This window comes from Zootoca vivipara, chromosome 7 (genome assembly GCF_965207765.1).
Source record: "Zootoca vivipara chromosome 7, rZooViv2.hap1.1, whole genome shotgun sequence".
NCBI classification, from domain to species: Eukaryota; Metazoa; Chordata; class Lepidosauria; order Squamata; family Lacertidae; genus Zootoca; species Zootoca vivipara.
The window spans coordinates 31,286,447-31,309,123 of record NC_142590.1 but is presented as its reverse complement, the minus strand read 5'-3'; the positions used below and the strand labels follow the sequence as shown (position 1 = coordinate 31,309,123).

At 42.9% G+C, this 22,677-nt stretch overlaps 1 protein-coding gene across 2 annotated transcripts in view; it reads left to right on the top strand.

The window, feature by feature from the left end:
- Positions 1 to 22,677, top strand: part of LOC118088795 (serine/threonine-protein kinase TNNI3K) — a 175,262-nt gene that overhangs the window by 50,181 nt on the left and 102,404 nt on the right. For both annotated transcript variants that reach the window (XM_088673904.1, XM_035122872.3), the window contains 6 exons: positions 6,145 to 6,243; positions 8,618 to 8,756; positions 17,661 to 17,805; positions 17,906 to 18,010; positions 21,159 to 21,253; positions 22,103 to 22,252. In XM_088673904.1, the coding sequence (XP_088530030.1) occupies positions 6,145 to 6,243; positions 8,618 to 8,756; positions 17,661 to 17,805; positions 17,906 to 18,010; positions 21,159 to 21,253; positions 22,103 to 22,252 (733 nt within the window). The remainder of the gene's footprint in view (positions 1 to 6,144; positions 6,244 to 8,617; positions 8,757 to 17,660; positions 17,806 to 17,905; positions 18,011 to 21,158; positions 21,254 to 22,102; positions 22,253 to 22,677) is intronic.

Below are 22,677 nucleotides of genomic sequence, written 5' to 3'. Positions count from 1 at the left end.
GCAGTACAGTCTTTGTGTTTGTGATGGGAGCACTTTACATGGAATGTGTATTACTTCATGGAATTCAAAATGTGAGCCATGCCTGCTGCTTTTGAGAAGTGTGGTGAGCCCTTGCTCAATCTGCTGAGTGTGGTCCTGAACTTCCACCCTCATATCTGACCATGATCAACACTGGATACCTCCATGTCAGGTCTACAGATCTCTAGGTATTCTAGCTGCAGAACCAGGTGTGTTCTTCTTTTCTCCATCAAACAGAACATCTGCCCTGTTGCTCGCTAAGCTTCAGCATTATTCACTGTTATGTACTATTGTATTGCAGTAGCCATCTCTAAAGGGGTCAGATGACTGAAGTGCCCAATAGAATTTCTAGTACTATAAAGCTTTTGGCTGTTTGTTTCTCAGCTTGATCAAATCACTCTCCTGGCTGCTTCCCAGTGCAACGACCTAGCTGGTTGGTGTCCTTATTATTAACCCTAGCAATTGCTTTAGAAAGCATCAACCAGGCAAAAAACAACAACTATGTTGTAATTTTCATATAGGGAATGAAAGTATGATTAGAACCTGCGAAGTTCGATATGCAATGAACCGTTAGAGGGGGGCCTCGAGGAGATCTATTATAGAAATTTTGAACTACGATGTATGGTTTGGTTTTTTTCTTTTTTTTCTTTTTTCTCTTTTTCTTTCTTCCTGTTTTTCTTCTTTGTTAATTGTTCCTTTTAATATTTTATTAGTTGTAAGTTGGATGTGGGAATGTGATATGGGAATTCGAAATTTATTGTTTTTTCTGTATTTTTTATATTTGAATTTTGAAAATCTTAATAAAAATTATTTTTTTAAAAAAAAGAAACAACAACGATGAATCAATGTAATTTCTGAATAGGTAAACCAGCTTTGTGCTATCCATTCCCCCTTGTGCACTCCAAGTCTAGGAGGTGGTCTTGGCAGAGTTCTTTAAATCACTTTAACAATCAGTGCTATGAAGTTGATGCTCTTCAACCTCTCTGGCGTTCTGATTCAGTTGCACGAGTCTTGTGCATAAATATTTCATCTTCCCTGCAATTTGACGTTAGATGTGCTTACATTAGAGAATGTGGTTTGTTGGTTCATCTGTTAATGCGCAGACCTAAGCCTGGATTTCACCAGAAGAAAAGCACAAATTTGCAGAATGTAAGTGGGAATAGGAAACAGGCAAGAGGCGCAACTCTACCAGCTGTCTTCTTAAAAATACATGTTCACAAGACACCTGTGCCTGAATATTATGGCAATACATGGGAAGCTGGCACTGGAGTATTTGTCTGCAGATTTTGTATAATGGGCTTCTAGAGGCAGCAGCGTAGCTAGCCGCTCGGGTGCCTGGTGTGGGGGCGTGCCCTGCAGCCTGGGGGCGGGGCGATCTGCCCATGGGGGCGGGGTGAGACTCTCAGATGTAGGAGCCTCTCCGCTGACTCCCCCTCAGTTGTACGGCAGCTGAGGGAGAGGCAGTAGGCAGACGCAAGTCCCATGCTGCTGTTTCAGGCAGCGCAGAACCTGCAGGTGCCTAAGCCACCACATCACTCCTAAAAAGTTCCGTGAGCCCATTTTTTAAAATAAAAAACCCTCATTTTGTCACCCACCAGTGATGACACCTGGGGCAGACTGCACCCCCTTCCCCCGCTACTGTGTTGAGGTATTGAATGGTTTAGTGCATGGGTAGGCAAACTAAGGCCCGGGAGCTGGATCCGGCTCAATCGCCTTCTAAATCCAGCCCGCGGACGATCTGGGAATCAGTGTGTTATTACATGAGTAGAATGTGTCCTTTTATTTAAAATGCATCTCTGGGTTATTTGTGGGGCATAGGAATTTGTTCATCCCCCCCAAAAAAAGTCCGCCCCCCCCACATGGTCTGGGGGACAGTGGGCCAGCCCCCTGCTGGAAATGTTTGCTGACCCCTGGTGGACTATCAGTAATAACTTCCACATGCAACTTAGTTATTCATGAGAACGATGTGAAATGTTTATAATAATGTTGAAATCAAGGTATCTGAAAGATATGCAATTCAACTTTGTGGTGATGTTTGCTGAAAAAATATATCTTGTGGTTGGCCCAAAGACAAATTCCATAACAAAATTGTTTCAGATGCCAATGATAATGGACAGGAAGAGCATTCTTCAATATATTTTTCAGTATTTAGCACTCCCTCCAACATTACTCTGATGAAAATAGAGTCCCATTCCACCACCATCACCATTTTATTATTTATACCCCACCCATATGACTGGGTTGCCCCAGCCAATCTGGGTGGCTTCCATTTTCTATAAAAACATTAAGCATTGAACATTAAGAAACTTCCCTATACAGGGCTGCCTTCATATGTCTTCTAAAGGTTGCATAGTTACTTATCAGTGGTATAGTTACTTATCAGTAGTGCCACTGTATTCTGCTCTGGTCAGACCTCACCTGGAGTACTGTGTCCAGTTCTGGGCACCACAGTTCAAGAAGGATACTGACAAGCTGGAACATGTCCAGAGGAGGGCAACCAAAATGGTCAAAGGCCTGGAAACGATGCCTTATGAGGAACGGCTTAGGGAGCTGGGTATGTTTAACCTGGAGAAGAGAAGGTTAAGGGGTGATATGATAACCATGTTCAAATAGATACAATGATGTCATATAGAGAAAGGTTGTTTTCTGCTGCTCCAGAGAAGTGGACATGGAGCAATGGATTCAAACTACAAGAAAGAAGATGCCACCTAAACATTAGGAAGAACTTCCTGACAGTAAGAGCTGTTCAACAGTGGAATTTGCTGCCAAGGAGGCATATGTCAGGAATGCTTTGATGGTGTTTCCTGCTTGGCAGGGGGTTGGACTGGATGGCCCTTGTGGTCTCTTCCAACTCTATGATTCTATGATTCTTATCTCCTTTGCTCAGGGGTCACATAACTCCATACCCTCCAACATTTCTGATGAAAAGTACATCCTAAGGAAAAGCGGGACATTCCGGGATCAAATCAGAAACAGGGACGGGTTCTGTAAATCCGGGACTGTACAGTGGTACCTCAAGTTACAAATGCTTCAGGTTACAAACTCCGCTAACCTGGAAGAGTTACCTCGAGTTGAGAACTTTTCCCCAGGTTGAGAATGGAAATAGTGTGCCGGCAGTGCAGCGGCAGCAAGAGGCCCCATTAGCAAAAGCACGCCTTTAGTTAAGAACAGTTTCAGGTTACGAATGGACCTCAGGAACGAATTAAGTTTATAACCAGATGTACCACTGTACCTGGAAAATAGGGACACTTCAAGGGTCTGGATCTTTGGATAGTGAATTTATCCTTAGCATAATTGTATTTATTTAAAGCACTTCCCTTGAGATCTGCTGATCACATATACACAGACCTTTTCTTAATTGCATGTCTATGCCTTCCTCTACCCAAGAAGACAGATTACATGTAACATTTCATCAGACTTTGTTCTTCAGAAAATAATTCCATTCACTATATCTCTTATTTGTGAGGTGGCCAGTTTCACAACAGTTTAATCGTGCCATTGTCTTATTTGATGGCTATCTCCGTATGAAATTCTTCTAGAGCTTCAAGGAGTTAACAAATCTTGCCAGTTTTTGAGCAAATCATATCTAGAGGACATGACTGATTGTATCAGTATCTAGTAAATTGGAAAGAATTAGGCCAGTGCTCAGACTTCATTGTGTTTGGGGTTGAATGACTTAATTAAAAAAAAAAGTTCAGAAAAGCATCTAAGAGATTCCTGAGATGTGTTAACCCAGCAATATAAAGTGGCTTTTGCTCATATGTATGGCTTAATTGTCGAAGCTGTCTTTCTCATTTTAATTTCACCTGCTAGAAAGTCAATAATAATTGATTAAATTTTGTTAGACGAATTCTTATCTGTTACCCTTGCCCGTGAGAGAAAATCCTTAGTTTATCTTAGGTGTCATTTGTTGACACACACTGTAACCCTTAAATAAGCCTTAACTGATGATCTCTTGTGGAAGTGGACATAATTTGCTTCAAAGGCTTTTGATCTCGTCCTCCACGAAGAAGTATTAACAAAACCACCAATGAGGAAAGAGCAAAGGCCATATTTATAATAAGAGAAATTTGTTCGTTGAAAGGAAACTGGATTGTATTGAAAGCCTGGTTTCCGGGGACCCAATTAACATGGTAACTGCATTGTGGGCTCTTTTTTGAGAACGGCTGTTTGTGTATGTTAAACTGGATAGCAAATAAACTGGCTTAAAGCATCTTTCTGGTAAAATATAAACAAGTAATTGGAGTGGTGATGTGAGGGAACCAGGTATTATGGTGGGGATGCCATAGCCAAAGGCTGGCATTTTAAAGTCTCGTTGGTTTCAGCGAGATGAATAAAAGTGCCTGCAAAATGCTTAACTTTGGCTAGATCAGGGTGGTCCAACCACTCGGACCAAGTGGGCCACAGGAGTACTTTGACACAGAACCCAGGAGCCACACACTGAATTAAATGTCCATATCATAAATTAAAGCATTTGCAATATAGTTAATATTATGCACCCACCCACACCCACCCCACACGTATGTAATATATTTATTTATCAAACAGATCAGAGCCATTCTTTCTTTAATTTTATTTTTCAAAAGTGACCAAAAAGATCCAAAAACAAGGAGGCTGCCGAGTATAAGGGGAATTGCTGGATGCAGGCAGGACTCTGGGCAGGAAAGCAAGGGAATTATTAGTGGCTCTTGATGGGGTGGGAGAGAGGGAAGAGAGAGGCTAACAAACAGCCTGCTGCAGCTGTTGGGCAGATTAGAGAAGTCCCACTCTGCTTTTTTACCCACCCCCTTCTCTCCTCCTTTGGCACTTCCAGCACCGCCATTGCCACCAATAGATGCAACACACACACACACACACACACACACACACACACACACACACACCTGTGCATGCACACTCCCTCTCCCTCTCTTAATGCTGACTTGGCTGGAGAAACCTCCTCTGGCTTCTCACCTTTTTTCCCTCCCCCATCCATCCATCTTTCTCCTCATCCCACCCTGAGGAGGATTCTCAGCCACAGCTGGGATGGGCAACCTGTGGTGGTTGCAAGCAAACCAGGGCAAGGCTTTCATGGTGTCACTTCCAGTTCCCTGCAGCTTTGGTACTCAGCAAGCGCTGCCCAGAAAAAGGCCTTGGGGGCTGCATGAAGCCCACAACCTGTGCCTTGGACCACCCTGAGCTAGGTCATGCCCTCTATCACTATTCTTTAGATTTATTTAAATTTATTTTAAGGTTGGAAGAGCAGTCTAGGATAGGAGTTGACCTCTGAAGATGGTGAATTAGAGAAATATAGGTTTTTTTTGGGGGGGGGAACTTTGCCAATTGAGGGGGTAGTATTTAATAAAGCACCTTGAGATGATCAAATGCAATGAATTAGTGCCACCTGCTTTGGAGCACACTGTAGAATTTCATAAGTTTCTGCAGCCCAAGCTTTCAATGTTCTATATACAATCCACTGAATACTGCCAGTTGATTTGACATTTGTATAGGAGTACTGCTTTTGGCATTAGCACTTGGTGGATATAAAAAGTTATTCGGCTTTCAAAGATAGAAGTACATTCATTTTTTAAATAAATATTTCAGAGCAGTCTCATTGACACTTCAATTTTGATCATTGTTTAGCAAGCGAATGATGCATAGTTTAGAGCTGTTTTGATTGAACAATCGACCTTCTCACCGAATATGAGTGTTATGTTGGAAAGAAACGTCCTTGTATGATTTATTTAAATGGAAGGTTCTTCATCTTCTAAAACATAGAGAAGCTTTTGTGTTTGGAAGGAATTGTGTTTTGCAAATTAGCTGTGTGCACTTTTAATTAAAATATATATTATGTACTTTTTATAAGAATGTGTTTGCTCCTGTTTGTGCTTGAACTTTGAAGTAGTGTGTGTGGGGGTGTCGGGTGTCAATCAATTCAGAGATCCTGCTTTCACAGTTTAGTTCTTTTGTCAGGAAATATACTTCCAGGTGTATTTCTGGGGCAGCACAGCTGACATGCAACATTCACTCAACATCCCATTGCAATGTATTTGAAATTTAGCTGTAACATTGGAGAGCAAGTTTGCACAAAGTGACTTTGTTGCCACACTTCTAATAGAGATATTTCATTTCCCCCCTCCCTTCTAGGCTGTTGATATTCTTCTGCAACATGGGGCATACGTCAATGTGCAAGATGCAGTTTTTTTCTCCCCTTTACATATTGCAGCATATTATGGTCATGAACAGGTATGGAAAAGCTGGCAATGTGTGGTCTCAGATGGAGAACTTTATGTGCAATGTATAAGATGCCCTGCTACATGGTGAGGAGAGACAGAAGCAAGCTCAGGCTTTGTCCACACATGCACAAAAGCTATAGAAATAGTGAAGTGGTTCACACATTCACGCATTGTGATGGCCTATGCGAATGAAGCAATGCAAAGGAATGATCAAAAACAGAGCCTTTGCATCACCCAATCTCCGTTTTTTAAAGCAGCTCTTTTCAATGGAGACTTCACTGATTCAACTGCAAGTCATCAGGTTTTGAGTAATTAAACAATAAGAGAGAGAGAGTGGACAAGTGATATATATGAATGTGTGAACAGACTAAGTGACAACATATCAGTTGTCAGTAGTCTCAAGCTAGGTTTGCATTATCCATGAGTGTACAGAATTTGATAACACACCATTCAACTCACAACTGAATACTTGAAAGCTGCCATGGGAAACATGTTTGGGATGCTATAAAATGAAACAAGCAGTCTGTCCATAAAATTTAATCTGTAATGGCTGCTTCGTCCATCATCATTTCATGTTATGTTCATCAAATGGTGAACATGTATGAACTCACCCTCACTTTGCTATTCTCACAACTTCAAGAGAGAGAACCCCCCACCCCCAGCTCATTATCAGCATACCAGTGATCTGAACAACATATGGTAAAGTGATTAAACTCATTTTCCACATAGCTGCAACACTGGTTTGCATCAAATACATATCACTCATGCAAAGGAGAGTCATATGAGTCCATTTGTGTTTTGAAAAAGACATGCTAAGCCATTGCAGAATGTTACCAGGTTTAACAGTACCTTTGGTTGACATCAAACTAAGTTGTACTCAGAGAAAACCCGTTGTAATTGATAAACATAAGTCAGCCATATCTATTGATTTCAGTTACAGGTAGGTAGCCATGTTGGTCTGAGTCGAAACAAAATAAAAAAATTCCTTCAGTAGCACCTTAAAGACCAACTAAGTTTTTATTTTGGTATGAGCTTTTGATTTCAGTGAGTCTGCCGAGTAGAATTAATACTGGAGGCAACACATTATATCAGTGTTGGTTTGGGTCTACTAGATCTCTTGGCTTTACATATGCATATACTGAAGACTTTGCCAGTTGGTTTTTTCAAAGTTTTTTTTTTTTTGCAATGTTATTAGGGGATCCTGGGGCCAACTCTTGGATTCATGACCCCCAAATCTTTTGAGGCAAAGCAATGAATTTTGAAGTGCTCCCCTGAAATTGCATATTGATCCTTTAGGCAGGGGTAACCAAACTTTTTCAGCAGGGGGCCAGTCCACTGTCCCTCAGACCTTGTGGGGGGCCAGACTATTTTTTTTGGGGGGGGGATAAATTCCTATGTCCCACAAATAACCCAGAGATGCATTTTAAATAAAAGCACACATTCTACTCATATAAAAACATGCTGATTCCCGGACCATCCGCGGGCCAGATTTAGTAGGCGATTGGGCTGGATCCGGCCCCCAGGCCTTAGTTTGCCTACCCATGCTTTTGTGGTTCTTAAAATACTGTTGCTTAGGTTATCTCATCCGAAGACAGCACGTGGCCCTTGGCTTAATTTCATGGGATGGCTGCTTGACTGCCTGTGTTCCCCTATGAAAATAAGGGTTAGGTGGAGACAGATTCCTGTTGAGGTGTGAGTTTTAGTCTAGATGCTGACCCCAGGTGGGATATATTTTCCAGTTCATTACACTACTTAGATGAAGGTGGAGAATGGTTTCCAAAAGTGATTTGGAGAGTGTGTCCAATGAAACAGATAGGTGAAAATATTATAATGCATTCAGTAATGGTATGTACGTGTGTGTGTGTGTGTGTGTGTGTGTGTGTGTGTGTGTGTGTTCATCCTTTTATCCCTCCATGTGACAGGCTGAAAAGCTGGTTTATTTTGGTATGTTGCTTTTCAACAAATAGTCACAGTTTCGTAAAAATTATGCTAAAATGCATGTGGTGCTTTTGTGATAAGGGTTTCAGCTTTCAGGGGGGGAAACCTATAGCCTGCTTGGACGTATCTAATTCATGGGCATTTTACTTTATTTTGCTACTCAGGTCAGTTAAATTAATAGGCTTGTAGCTGTTTCCATCCTCTTACCATCTGCAGCATTTTTGAAACAGAATTGCAACTGATACTGCTAAGAAAGCATTTTATCAACATGCAATTTAATTATAAATACAGGCCTAATTCTCATGATGGTGGATAAATATAACATGTTCTTGATGTTACAAAAATCACAATTTTCAAAAGTTAAGGTATATACAGCCTATATATATTGTCCTGTGATTTCATGAAAAACACTAACATTGCTTACCATTTTAATTCCATGTTGATAGGTAACCCGACTCCTGCTGAAATTTGGTGCTGATGTGAACGTCAGTGGAGAAGTTGGAGACAGGCCCCTTCATTTGGCTTCAGCAAAAGGATTTCTCAACATTGCTAAACTTCTGTTGGAGGAGGGCACCAAGGCTGATGGTAAGTCATCAGAAACATAACATTTAGGTTATGTTTTAGAGTCCTGCAACCAGCAGCGGCCAGTGAGTGGGGGTATCACGGCACGCTTGGTCTTTGGGCAGCAGCATCATTGCTGCTTACTGGTCAGCAAAGGAAGAGAGCTGGGGAGTCTGGTCCTTCTGCTGGTTCACCCCTGTAGACTTCTCTGCCACCTCACCCATCTCTCTGTTGGTCAGTGGCATGACCCTTTCCTCTCCCACCTTACCTGAGAGCCCATAATTTAAATTGTTATTTCAAACCAATTTGTGAACTTCAGGGTTTCTGACCTCTCAAACCTCTTGGTTTATATTCGTATTCTCTCTTCCTTTCTCTCCCATTTCCTGAAGGGTGTCAACAGTCAGTGGAATGTCCAATGACATATTTTCCTTACTGAATGTTCTTGATCTTATTAACAATTCAGTCTCATCGTATCTCCCATCTCCACCTTAAGACATTCACAGCATTAGCTCTTCTCAAAACACATTCCGTTCCCATGGAGGAAGTATGACGCGGCAAAAGTACTTTTGATTTGAAGGCAACACTTTCACCGAGAAAACAGATAATTAAAAATAAAGAAAATGATCATTCTTAGCACTCTGAACTCTCTTGATCATTTAAAACTTCCTTGGCTCAAACAACTAGAGCATGCTTATTGTTCTGCCTTCAGTCTTTTAACGATCGACTCTTCTTAAAGCCAGAAAGTAGCTCACACACCAGATGTGAATTTCTACCAGCAGACAGAGAAACCTCTTAGTCACAAATTATAACTGTCTCAGAGAAATAAGAGGCAGAGGCTTTTGCAGACCTCATGCCTGCCAGAGCTCTTACTTGGCTTTTTGGCAAGATGTTGATTCCGCCGCTCATAATTCAGTTACCCCCACCCGAGTTCCCAGGAGCTGAAAACTTCTCAGTCTCCTGGGGCTTTTTCAGACCACCCGAGGTTAATCCCCTGTTCACTCTTATCACCAGAGTGAATTCAGTAAGCAAGATTAATGCTTGGCTACCATCAATCACCACGCAATTATCTCCATCAGCAACCTGCCAACAAAAAAATGTTCAGTCCGCCATGTTCCTCCCTTGGAAGTCCCACTTTTGATGAAGAATTTGAAGCAAGAAACATAGGTGCCACTCAACAGGTGGTCTGGGAGGTAATTCCAGGCAACACAAAATAATTAGTAGAATGATTTAATGGAGCAGAATACATTGGGGGAGATTCCTATGTCTACTGTTCTCCTATCAGATGGGGTGTGCCATTAACAGCCGCATGTCTGGTCAACATTCATCCAATGCAATGTTCCCTAGAAAGGGGGTGCAGTGATGGTAAACCTTGACTTATTGATTGCCTACCTGTCACTGAAGCAGTTTGAAAGCATAGGGATTGTGCTAGGAAGAGGGGGGAAAGGCAACTCTGCTGTCAACCACCTTGCCCACTAAGGATTTTGGCCACTCCTGAGATGACCAGCCTGCAGCTCCATCCCCCCTCTTGCTTAGTAAATTCTAGACCAATACAAAATGCATTGATCCATATGACACTTAATTTTTTTGGGGGGGGCATTTTATCTGTTTTTTTCATACATTGCCTAGAAACATTGGCCTCATTCCTCACATTGGTTGTTTCCACAGGCAATCACCCTGCTAGTGTCACAGTGCAATGGAAATTGGTCTACACAAACACACAACACACTCTACTCAACAATACCTGCTAGTGTAAATTTAACATATTCTCTGTGAGTCATGACAGTGTTACATACCTCCTACTCCCTCATAAAAAACTGTAGAAGCAGCATGACTCAGATTTGTAAGTAATTCTCTCTCTTTTTCCCCACTGAGAGCCCTTGATATTTACAGCTTGATGTGTGCGCACCGAACCAATCTAATTATAATATTGGGGGTTGGAGAAAAGAAGTGGTATGTGCACCTACCATACAAAGCAGGAAAGGACTTGTTATCAGCAAGTTAATTTATTCTTAAAGAAGAGGAAATCAGGACACCGCTACAGATGATTTATTTTAAAATCTGTATCTTCTTGGGAAAGGGAGAGAGCAGCAGAGAACCTGGAAGCCGAAAATGTCTTAGCCTCAAAGTGCACATTTTGAAACTTCAAATCTCCATGGCAACTGAGGATAGAGTTGCGAGCATTAAAGAAGGAAAAAATAATTCATTATTTACAATTAGCTCAAGCTGTTTTGAAACGCAACCACATGTTGCCTCTCTTGTACTTTGACCGATCCAGTATAGCATGTTTTGACTGGTCAGCCATTTAGAGCCAGACTTCGGGTCATGGAAGCCGAGGGAGAGGACTGGTGGCTGTTGAGGCAGAACAAAAAGGTCAAAATGCTGTCAAATGTGGCTAAACATTTGCACAATGAAAGGTAGTGTCAAGGTTTCCCCTTCTTTCTTCCACTTGAAATGGAGTGAAGAAGGAGACTGTCACAAGCTTCTTTGCCACTGCAAGGTCTTGCGAGTTCTGAAGAGGGGGAAAAAAACCTGCTTCTCTCAAAAGTGGCTCAAAGGTTTATTTCTGCCATGGGTGGCTTTTGTCCCCCAATGTGGAGGGTGCTCTTTGGGGGAACATTGCTCTATGATAAGAGGTCTGCAACCTCTACTCTATGGCTATGTATACATACAGTACACCATACATTCAAAACACATGACTTCACCCAAAGTATTCTGGGAAATGTACTGACAATACCCACAAACAAAAGAGCCAGTGTGGTGTAGTGGTTAAGAGCGGTAGACTTGTAATCTGGGGAACCGGGTTCGCGTCTCCACTCCTCCACATGCAGCTGCTGGGTGACCTTGGGCTAGTCACACTTCTCTGAAGTCTCTCAGCCCCACCCACCTCACAGGGTGTCTGTTGTGGGGGAGGAGGGGAAAGGAGATTGTTAGCCGCTTTGAGACTCCTTCGGGTAGTGATAAAGCGGGATATCAAATCCAAACTCTTCTTCATTGTGTGCTAGAAATGTAGTCAACTGTCTCTGCAACTGGATCATTTATAGCATCCATTCCTTTGCATGTCAACATCACTGCAAAGCACCTGAGCGTGTGAAGTCACTATTCGACTGCATTTTCCAAACCCATCTGCAGCAGTTAGACCAAGGACAGTTGTGTTTATTAGTAAACCACAGACATATAGGCACCAGGTGGTTCTTCACTTGCAGAGGCTCCGTAGTAAGATTTGGATGCTCAGATATGGATATTAAATGGCCAGACTAATTCTCCAGATGGGGAATGACTGAACCCCGCTCCCTGGGGCTAAAAAACCCCCCCTCTCTTTTCAAAAATAATACTGCATTTGGGCAGAGATCAGACTATCTCCAGCATGTGTCATTTGCACAATATGTTCACTTATAAATCCATTCAATCTCATTAATTTATGGGTGGAGGGTTATAAAAGAAATCAGAACAGAAATCCAGAAGTCTTAATTATTTTAAAAATATGTGCAGTGAACGTCTCATATCTGATGTGGTGGTGCAAATTTAGTTTTCCTGTGACGGTCAGAAGGAACAGTCACTTTATTCATTTCCATCTATGACACATTTGACTGCTCTTATTTGCCAAAACCAGCTGTCTCTTGTAACCCCACGTGTTTTAAGTGGAGTGTGCTATAATGTCACTGTTTAGCTCAATATTGGATTTTGTAAAATCCATTATACAACAGCAGGCTGTCTTATTCATACACAATAGGAACTCTCTCAAGTTAAGGTCAGATGCTGCTGGCACTGTTTCATGTTTAAAATCTTTACTGTGTGGGGAGTCCAATAGTAAATTGGAATATTTCTTGAAAGATTCTTATCCTCTCTCTTATTTCTTTCTTTATTTCTGTGTTTCCTTAAGCATGTCACAGACTTCAATTCGGACATTGCTTGCCCGAAGTAGTTCCATGCTCAGGGTCATATTAGGTCTCATATCAGTGTCAGAGACAAAGAGCAAGCGAGTCAAACAGTTTTTACCTGCTACATTCTCCCTCTCACCCTGGGGCTATCCACAAGAACTGGTGTGAGTTAGAGTTGGAGAAGAGGATCTTTGGGAATGCTGCCAATGTTTTTATAAGCCGTCTCACATTTTACTGGGGAAATGTGTGTTTCAGAATGAGCCTTGAGCTCATTTGAGCCCCCACCCCACCTTCTCTGTAAACCCCTTAGGGCATCTATCAAGCATATCCCCCACTCCTGCAATCCCCTATCCACCCATTTTTGGGGCTGGCAGATTGTGCATACGGATCACTTGTGATCTACAGGTAATGGGTGGGGGAGGATCAATGTATGGCCCCAAGGTTCGTTCCTGTACATCATTAGGTGTAGTGTGCATAAGCATCTGCTTCAAACACAGTGACAGTATGGCGGTTAGGCATTGGGTAAGCCTTTGTATGGAGGGGAGGTTGTAGTCTTCGCCTGCCCCTCCTCAGTAAGGGTATCCCGTTAAAGGGATCCAGGGTGTGAACCCTGTCCGAAGCCTGGACATGGGCTAGGACCATGTCACAGCCCCTATGGAGACCCTTCGGGGTGCCCCTATTTGATGTAAGTCATAGGGCGCCCCCTATTGGTGGTTTATTGGTGACAGATTTTACCTTCTTGGGCTCCATGATCACTGCAGATGGTGACAGCAGTCATGGAATTAAAAGACGCCTGCTTCTTGGGAGAAAAGCAATGACAAACCTAGACAGCATCTTAAAAAGCAGAGACATCACCTTGCTGACAAAGGTCCGTATAGTTAAAGCTATGGTTTTCTCAGTAGTGATGTATGGAAGTGAGAGCTGGACCATAAAGAAGGCTGATCGCCGAAGAATGGATGCTTTTGAATTATGGTGCTGGAGGAGACTCTTGAGAGTCCCAGGGACTGCAAGAAGATCTAACCTATCCATTCTGAAGGAAATCAGCCCTGAGTGCTCACTGGAAGGACAGATCTTGAAGCTGAGGCTCCAATACTTTGGCCACCTCATGAGAAGAGAAGACTCCCTGGAAAAGACCCTGATGTTGGGAAAGATTGAGGGCATAAGGAGAAGGGGATGACAGAGGACGAGATGGTTGGACAGTGTTATAGAAGCGACCAACATGAATTTGATGAGACTCCGGGAGGCAGTGGAAGACAGGAGTGCCTGGCATGCTCTGGTCCATGGGGTCACGAAGAGTTGGACACGACTAATTGACTAAACAACAACAATGAGCAACATCCATTACCACTTCCTATTACCTCCCAGTATAAGATCGTATTATACCCATCAGAGCTATTCTCACCGTCTTTCTTAACCTGATTACCATCCAGGCTACATGCATTCATTTATTATGCCATTCACATCCAGGCCATCATTTGCCTTTCCTCACCCATACAAACGGCTCTCAGCTCAAATTTTCCTTATGCAAACAGGTAGGCACAGCAGCAAGAAATATTATGCACCCTGTCCCATGCCCCTTGCCTGATTTCCTCCTGATGACTTTTACACTAGGTATATTATGCAGAATATGCTGCTAAAATGGAAATCCGTTATGAATTGCATATTTTTTTTTTGCTCACCTGCTTCATTTTTCATATAAGCAAATATGTCAAAGACCGGAGGTTTTCAAAAGTGCACCTGGGACGTTGGCTGCCAACTGAAATAATGTGTGAATCCAGCAAAGAACTGTGGGCAGCACTCCAAATCCTTTGATGCGCATTATTGCCATATTATTGGCATAGATGGATTTTTTTTATTTTTTTAAAAATACTTGGAATTAACACTTCTTTGAGGCCTGCTTATTTGAACCAAACCTTTGGTAGGATTAGCTGTTTTTAAGAAGCATTTTAACTACTGTATATTCATTCCCTCGCCCCTCACTCTTTCTCTTCCTTTTGCCTTCTACACTTTTTACTCCTGGTAACTAAGGCAACTGGTTTTACGGGTGTCAAGATGCAAGAGCTGTGCCAATGCACTGCTTTAAAATTCTCTCTAAAACATTTTTGAAGTATCTCCTTCTATAAATGATGCATTTACATGCAGGATATATGCTGTGATGAGCCACTGGTGCTAATAAGTAATGCATCCATTTTATTACTGGTTAGACCGTTCCATGCCTTTCGTGCAGAATTGTATGCAAGAGAGAAAGATAGACAGTTCTGGGATTGCATTCTGCTGAGAGCTAGACGCCCTTTTGCCTTCAACCCAAAGGGGATTTGTGGGCAGTTTTCATTTGGACTGAAGCAAAGAGTTGTGACTATTTGGAATTCCCAGTTTCATAAGGTTTTGAATGTGACATTTGAATCTGTATTTTGACCACGAGATTAGACATCTCCCTTGTTTTGATTTGGGGAGCTGCCTCATGAGCTGTCAGCTGTTGAACACTAGGGTAAAGTGGGGGAGCCTCGGGACCAAGGGGCTGAATGTGGTCCTCTGAGCCCCTCTAGCCAGCCCTTGGGACTCTGCTCAGGCCACATCGCTCACAATCTCTGCTCCACACCCTCCTTGAGTTCTTTTGCCTTGCTGGGAGGTGTCATTTGAACTGGGGTAATGCCTCTGGCTTGCCTGGATGCAGGTGTGTGTGTGTGTGTGTGTGTGTGTGTGTAGAACTCTCTAACTTTTGTGAGGTTGAAATTTTGCCTACTGTAGAAAGGTAAGTATCACGTCTATTGATCTTCCCACCTTTTTTCTCTGCCCCCACCCTGCCCACTATTAGAATGTGGACTGCATTCGAGAAAATGTAGCCCCTGGGTTGAATACAGTAGCCAGTGAGGTTAATCTGTGCGGCAATTACAGCTTCTGACTGAGATCCCGAGTACCAAGAGCAAAAGGCCTTGCATGACTCTGCTCACACAAGATGCCTCTGTCTGATTTTGTCAATTCACCCCTCATCCAACAGTCACCTGGGTCCCACACAGGGGGTCACTCTCCAGAAAGGCTTTCAGGAGCTGTGGGATGTTTCCCAATGAAGATTCCCCATCAACATCTACAGAGATGGTGAATCTTTTTCACTTCTTGTTTTTATATGCTTCCTTCCGTCCTCATGTTCATCCCTCCCCCACACCACACCCCATGATTCAAATAAGTATTTGACATTGCTCTTGGTACTTTTGTTTTACTGTTGATCTGCAGTAACAGCATTAATGTATTTCAAAGTAGGTCTGGATTTTCCATGCCACAGAACATTGCTCCTTAATATCGAATAGCTTTGCTTTCTCATTCATTTTGCAATAACCCAGGTGCTTGTTTCCTTTTAATTCCTGCCTTTTGGATCATCATTTTTGCTCCGCACTGTTAATATGCAGGCAGCAAGGTTTCTTTGAAAAGGTCATTAATTCAACAGTGCTTTCTTATTTTCCTTGACTGAAGAACCCCACCATGATATTCAATAAATATTGCTGCAGCAATAACTGATTACAATCTAAGCAATTACAAGAAAATGACATCAGGGAGCAGCTTCAGAGTACAAATCCTTTATCAGTCAGTCAAAATATTTGAGGGGCAGGGTGCTGCAGTGGCTAGAGTGTTTGCCTTGGCCAAACTAGATGTTGTGGCAGGTTTCTTGATTATTATTTTAAAGAACAAATGTAGCCATCGATAACTGCCTCAATTTGCATAAGGAGCAAAGCACTGAGTGGCTCCTTCCTGCCTGTTGCTTGTTCAGACCCAGAGACCTCCCCCCTAAATAAATTCACACATGACTCAAATTCTGGATTGGTTTTTGGCAAAATTTAGGCCACAACTTTATTGATTACAGAAAGCGAGTGGTTGCATAGGCTCTGGTTCGACTAGCTCCCTTCACCCTTGCACGTAGCACTGACCCAGGGCACCAGCCTGGGGCAGCCAAGGGTGAACATCTGGATAGGCGGAAAGCCGGGAACAGGCTATGTCCGCCACCCAGATGTCCCCCTGGACTCAGGCACAGGCACAATCCCCTCACAGAATTGACCAAACCATTGAGTCCCTGGATTCCTTTAAAAGAATACCCTTCACAAAGGGATGGCGAGAGTGTTCCCCCATACCTATCACCTGAACCAGAGCCTATCCACAACCTTACAAGTTGTGACAATTTGCTACATGGCATGCAAAACCCAAATGGCACTAGCCAAGTGGGGAAAATTCCTGCCGTGCCCTGTCCCAATGACAGACGACACACGACAGCATAGCAAGGTCAATCGCAACATGCCCTAAAAGTAGGGAGAGGTAGACGGGTGTTCCGAATGCACGCATCGAAAGAGGAAGCTCTGGGTCATGTGCATGGGCATATAAGGTCCCTCAATTCATTTGGACTGCGCCCCATTGGCCCGATTGAACCCAACATCAAGGAACCTACCAATCGGGTGTTGTGGCTGACCAATCTTACCCACCCACAACACAGGGTGTCAGTTTCCAGGTCTCACCGCAACACGTGCCCTCTTTGAGGGAGGACCCGATTTCCAGTTTCCCAATTTCATTTCCCCCTGTCACAACTGTGATATGACCATGTGTACAACATGGAGGCCTCTGAGTCAACCAATAATGTTTTCATTTTACTGAGGGAATAGAGTGTGTTTGTAACTCTTTCCTCTGCTCCAGTTTCATGATCCAAATGCCTCCAAAGAGGATTGTGTTGCTTAAAGTTCTCAGAGTATGCTCTTTTTTGGGTTTGAAGGAAATGTCCCTCCACATTAGATTCACAAGCTGATTATAATCTTGATTTGAGTATGTTTACATTTTGCCTTCCTCTGCAGAGTGTGGCTTGACTCACTTTTCTGGGCCGGCTTAGATCTCTTTACTATGGAGGCACCTTCTGCTGGTGGAACGATGTGGTGTGGATTGAGCAGGTTCATTCTCACGGATGGTCCAATTGGTAGTTTATGAGCTATCTGCCACATCTGCGCTCTGTGAGGAAAGCTTGCTTTGAAGATGACCTGCTATTCTCTCTCTCTCTCTCTCTCTGATTCGATGGCAGTGAATGCTCAAGACAATGAAGACCACGCTCCCCTACACTTCTGCTCTCGATTTGGGCACCATGATATCGTCAAGTTCTTACTCCAAAGTAATTTTGAAGTCCAGCCCCATGTGGTTAATATTTATGGAGACACACCTTTGCACCTGTGAGTAATGAGCACTGCAGGGCCATTCTGCTTGGCCTCCGTTGTGGTTCATCTTCCCATACTATTTAAAAACACTAAGCTGACACTTTTTCCTCCCTAGTGCTTGCTACAATGGAAAGTTTGAAGTTGTAAAGGAATTACTTCAACTCTCAGGGACAGAAAGTCTCACCAAGGAGAATATATTCAGTGAAACTGCCTTTCACAGGTAGGCCGTTTTATATGCCTGTGCCCACTTTGCCCCCTCACTTGAGAAGGTTACAGCACAGGAAGTCTTCCTTAGAAAGTGTTGGGCCCTCTGCTGGATCAGCCAATGGCCCATCTAGTCAACAAGCCTCCTCTCACAGTGGCTGTAGGAAGAAGAGTCCCCAAAGCTTCTCTATAACTTTCTTTTCATAAGTTAAAAAAGCAGTATAGAGAGGCAGATTTTGATCTGGAAAGGGGGGCATTCCCTTTCTGGTGTTTTCCCACAGATACAGTCTACTTAGGCTGCCTTGAGTTACAGAAAACCACAGAGGAAAGAATCTCCGCATGACATACAGTGGGAGCCTCAAAGTCATTTCCTCATCTGTAAAGGGTGTGAGGATGTGAACAATGCAACCTGTAAAGCATTTTGAATACTAACTGTGCTGTGGAAATGGTAATTAATATGGTAACACATATTTTGATCTTTCAAACATCTGGGAAGTATTTCTTATTGAAGTGTGCTGGCAATAAAATCTGTAATTGAGTTTTCTGGCTTCCTCCTTAAAATGATCAAACTTCCACAAGAATTCTTTGCATTTTCACAAAAAAACATTGTTACTACCATCTGCTATGTAGGCATAATATAAGAAGGATATCAGTGTGTCAGGAAATCAAATATTTATTATAATTGTCCGTTTCTTGCGTAGGAGCTTAAGCTTGGAAACTTACAAAAGTCCCTGCAAAAGGTGGCAAAATGTAGTATATATAGAATACCTTTAAGTCTCCATTTAAAAAATATTGATAGTCAGGCCTTCCATAGTATCTGCAGAGCTCATGTTCAAAACACAATAATAGAATCTAACATGGATTAATCAAACAATGAACACCCAGAATAAATAGCAAGAAAAGTACAGCGTATAAGACTTTTCTACAAAACAAAGAGCCGCAGAGAGACCCCCCAATCTGGCAGATCAAATGCTCAGTGGAAAGGTAATGAAATAGAATGAAAAAGGGTGATCAAACAGTCGTCCCAAGGTAGTTTTTTCACTCAGGTCATGGCCAACACTGAAGGCTTTCTCCTATGTCTCAACCAGCTTCTTGTCCTCCTAATCTAACAATACTGTTGACACAGCTAGTAACGTTGCCATACGTCCAGGATTTCCCTGGACTTTTCTGTCCTGATTTTCACTGTTTGAAATATGACAACCCCTAGAACAAAACTTTAACATGAGCAGTTTTAAAAATGTGTGTACACACAAGGCTCAGGTGAACAGCTCCAAGCTAGTTTGTATATCACTATCTGTTTCCAAGTGGGCACATGCATAAATCTTTGCTGTGTTATGCTGACTTCCAGGGAGGTCTTAGAGGAGTGTTTGCCTCCAGAATTTTGATCTTCTTTACTGGAGGAGGTTGGGTGGGGTGAATGGAGGCCCAGAACTGTAGAGCTCTCTGTTCTGCCCACCAAAAGGACATTGTTGACCTTAGGAAAGCCCCCAAATGGGTTGCTCAAGGATAAGCATTGAGCTGGCCCAAGATCCAGGCTAGTGTAGCTGTGAAGAGGCATTTGACTGAGAACCCCAGCCAGGATGAGCGACAGGGCTGTGGATGCAATAGTGACTATGCTACTCCACTGCACCCTGCTGAGGTTTTGATTACTCTGTTAGACAGCAATATTAAGAATAAAATACAGGCTATATTAAAACAATGCAGAAATCAGTGAACACCACCTGAAAAGGTTTAAAGATGTCGCTAGCGACTAGCGACATCTTTCAAGAGTAAAAATCTGGACAGAAAAAGTTGTTGAGGGTTTGTTTGTTTGTTTGCAAAACACTTCCTGGTTCTGTTTGCAAAAACTCAGACATTTTTCCGATTTTACCCAGGTGGTAATGTTGCCATTGTAATTCTGGGCATGTCCAGGAAAAAACAGACATATGTCAGAAAGGGAAGAGAAAGGCCAGGGTAACCATGAACCTGGCCAGGGACAGCATGCAAGACCCTCAGGTCAAGCCTAATAAAAGCCTTGGTCTTTTCAGCTGAGGTTCTTATTTTGATCAACAAAGGCCCTTGGAGCAGGGCTTGGTCTGCTCATTGTAAACCACAGGTTTCAGAATAATAGAATCACAAATTTGTAGAGTTGGATGGGACTATCCAAGGGTAATCTGGTCCAATCCCCTGCAATGCAGGAATTTCTCGCCCAACATGGGGCTCATACCCACAACCCTGAGATTTAGAGTCTAGTGCAGGGTGTAGTTTTGGGACTGCAACTCCCATGATCCCTAGTTAACAGGACCAATGGTCAGGGATGATGGGAACTGTATTCCCAGAACATCTGAAGGGCTGAGTTTGCCTATGCCTGGTCTAGTGCTCTACCGCAGTGTTTCTCAACCTTTTTTGGGCCACGGCACACTTGTTCCGTGAAAAAAATCACGAGGCACACCACCATTAAAAAAGTTAAAAAATTTAACTCTGTGCCGCCCTATATTATAATTATGACTGTAAGAAACACTTGCCAAATATTGCTTTCCGGCGGGTCAGCGCTGTGTATTGGCGCCCGCCAGGCTCGTTTGCACTGAGCTTTGGGAAAGAGGAGGAGAAATATTGCTTTCCGGCGGGTGAGTGTTGACTATTGGCGGCCGCCAGGCACGTGACAATGCAAATCGCCCTTCTCGTCGCCGCATGTCTCGGCACACCAGCCAGCGTCTCGCGGCACACTAGTGTGCCGCGGAACAGCGGTTGAGAAACACTGCTCTACCAACTGAGAGTCATGTACACTGAGGGCCCACCTACATTTGTCCCTTGATTTTAAGTTATTTCAAGTCATGGGTCCCAGAGAGTTTTTGTCCTGTTCCATTTCCTGGGGAAACCCGCTGTTTACAACTCAATCAGAGCAAACATCGTTTGGGTTTTCTGCAGATTGACGTTTGTTCAGATTCTCCAGTGAAAACATGTTATTAATTGGAAAGTGGCAGGACAAAAGAAAAACTTATCAGACCCATAACTTGGAATCATGGGACAAACAAAAGAGTAGATGGGGCCTGAGACACACAAAGTTTTCTGTAGTGTTTTATACGGTTTACAATGTTTATAATTTATTGACTATCTATATTCAGTTTTATTAGCTGGGATTTTTTTTATTTAAACAGGGTGTCCCCCCCCTCTTTCTATTGTAGTGCATGTACCTATGGCAAGAACATAGAACTAGTCAAATTTCTCCTTGATCAAAATGTGTTGAGTCTCAACCACCAAGGAAGAGATGGGCATACAGGTAAGATTGTGAAGGTCTGTGTGTGAGTGTGTGTGTGTGTGTGAGAGAGAGTTGGCATTTCGAGAAGCCATGCACAATGGAGCTTCTTTGCTCAGCTCTGCAAGCACCCATGTAGTGCAAATTTTACCCCTTTTACAAGCCGTTGTACAAACCAATCAAAATAATTGTGGGTGTCACTTGTAGCCATTGGGCCACTAGCTGGCCATTCCAAGTCCACTTCCATTGTGGGAACTTATGGGTGATTTCTCATGTTAGTGCAAGACCCAAAGAGGACATCCGTGAGCTTCTCTAGCACATTTCCCCCACGCTTCTGATGGAACTGCTAAAGCAGAAGATGTTCATTTCCCCCTAAATGGAACAGTACCATCCAGGGTGCATCTGGAACTTATGCAACTCCTGTTGGTACCTGATGCCAACAGCCTTTTATATCAGGAGCAGAGGAAGCATGCTTTTTAAGCAGCCCTGTTTGAGGGAGTTTTTAAAGACAAAAAGACTGGCAAAATTTAGTACTGCAAAAACCGTAAGGATGGGTTGCAGATACCGGTAGTTACAGTAATTAATTTTATAGCAATTTCTTTTTCCATAGCTCAGTGAGAACAACTGCTTTGCATGCACAAGGTCCCAGGCCTTGGCATTCTCAGGTAGCACTGAGAATAGAATCTTGTCTGGAATTTTGGAAAGCTGCTGCCAGTTAGTGTAGACAATATTGAGCTAGTCTGGCTCAGTATAAACCAGCTTCCTATATTCCTAATCCATAGATGAGTTTTGTTGGTCTTATACAAGTGCTTTTACAGTGTTGTGGAAATTTGGATGACAACCAATCTCTCTTTCCCACCTTAAATCTTCTAGGGTTGCATTCTGCTTGCTATCATGGCCATATCCGTCTCGTCCAATTTTTACTAGACAATGGAGCTGATATGAATCTGGTTGCCTGCGATCCCAGCAGGTCTAGTGGTGAGAAAGATGAGCAGACCTGCTTGATGTGGGCCTATGAGAAAGGTACAGCAATTGTGGGGCGGGGGGGCACTTTTACATTACAAACATAGCATTGCAGCTTGGAAAGCACACGAGAGCGTAAGTCAGCTCAGTCCAGGCACACAGACAAAGCCTGTCTTTATGTGTCAGCATCTGAAACTGGGGGAATGAGGCATTCCAAGTATAGGATTTATGCTTTCAGAAATACTAACCAAAGCCTTAATTCCAGGCAAATTAAATTCAAACCATCCTCCGTTCCAATAAAAGAAGAAATCCATCATTGTATATCCTAGTTCAGAAAAGGCATCTTCTGCCTTCAAGTATAGACAAGGATTTAGGGTTAAATTCCCCCCCCAACCCGTTATCACCGAACAAGGTATCGCAGACATCATTAGAATGCAGTTATCCATGAAGTCCATTAGGAAGTCAGGGACTACTATTGATTTTAT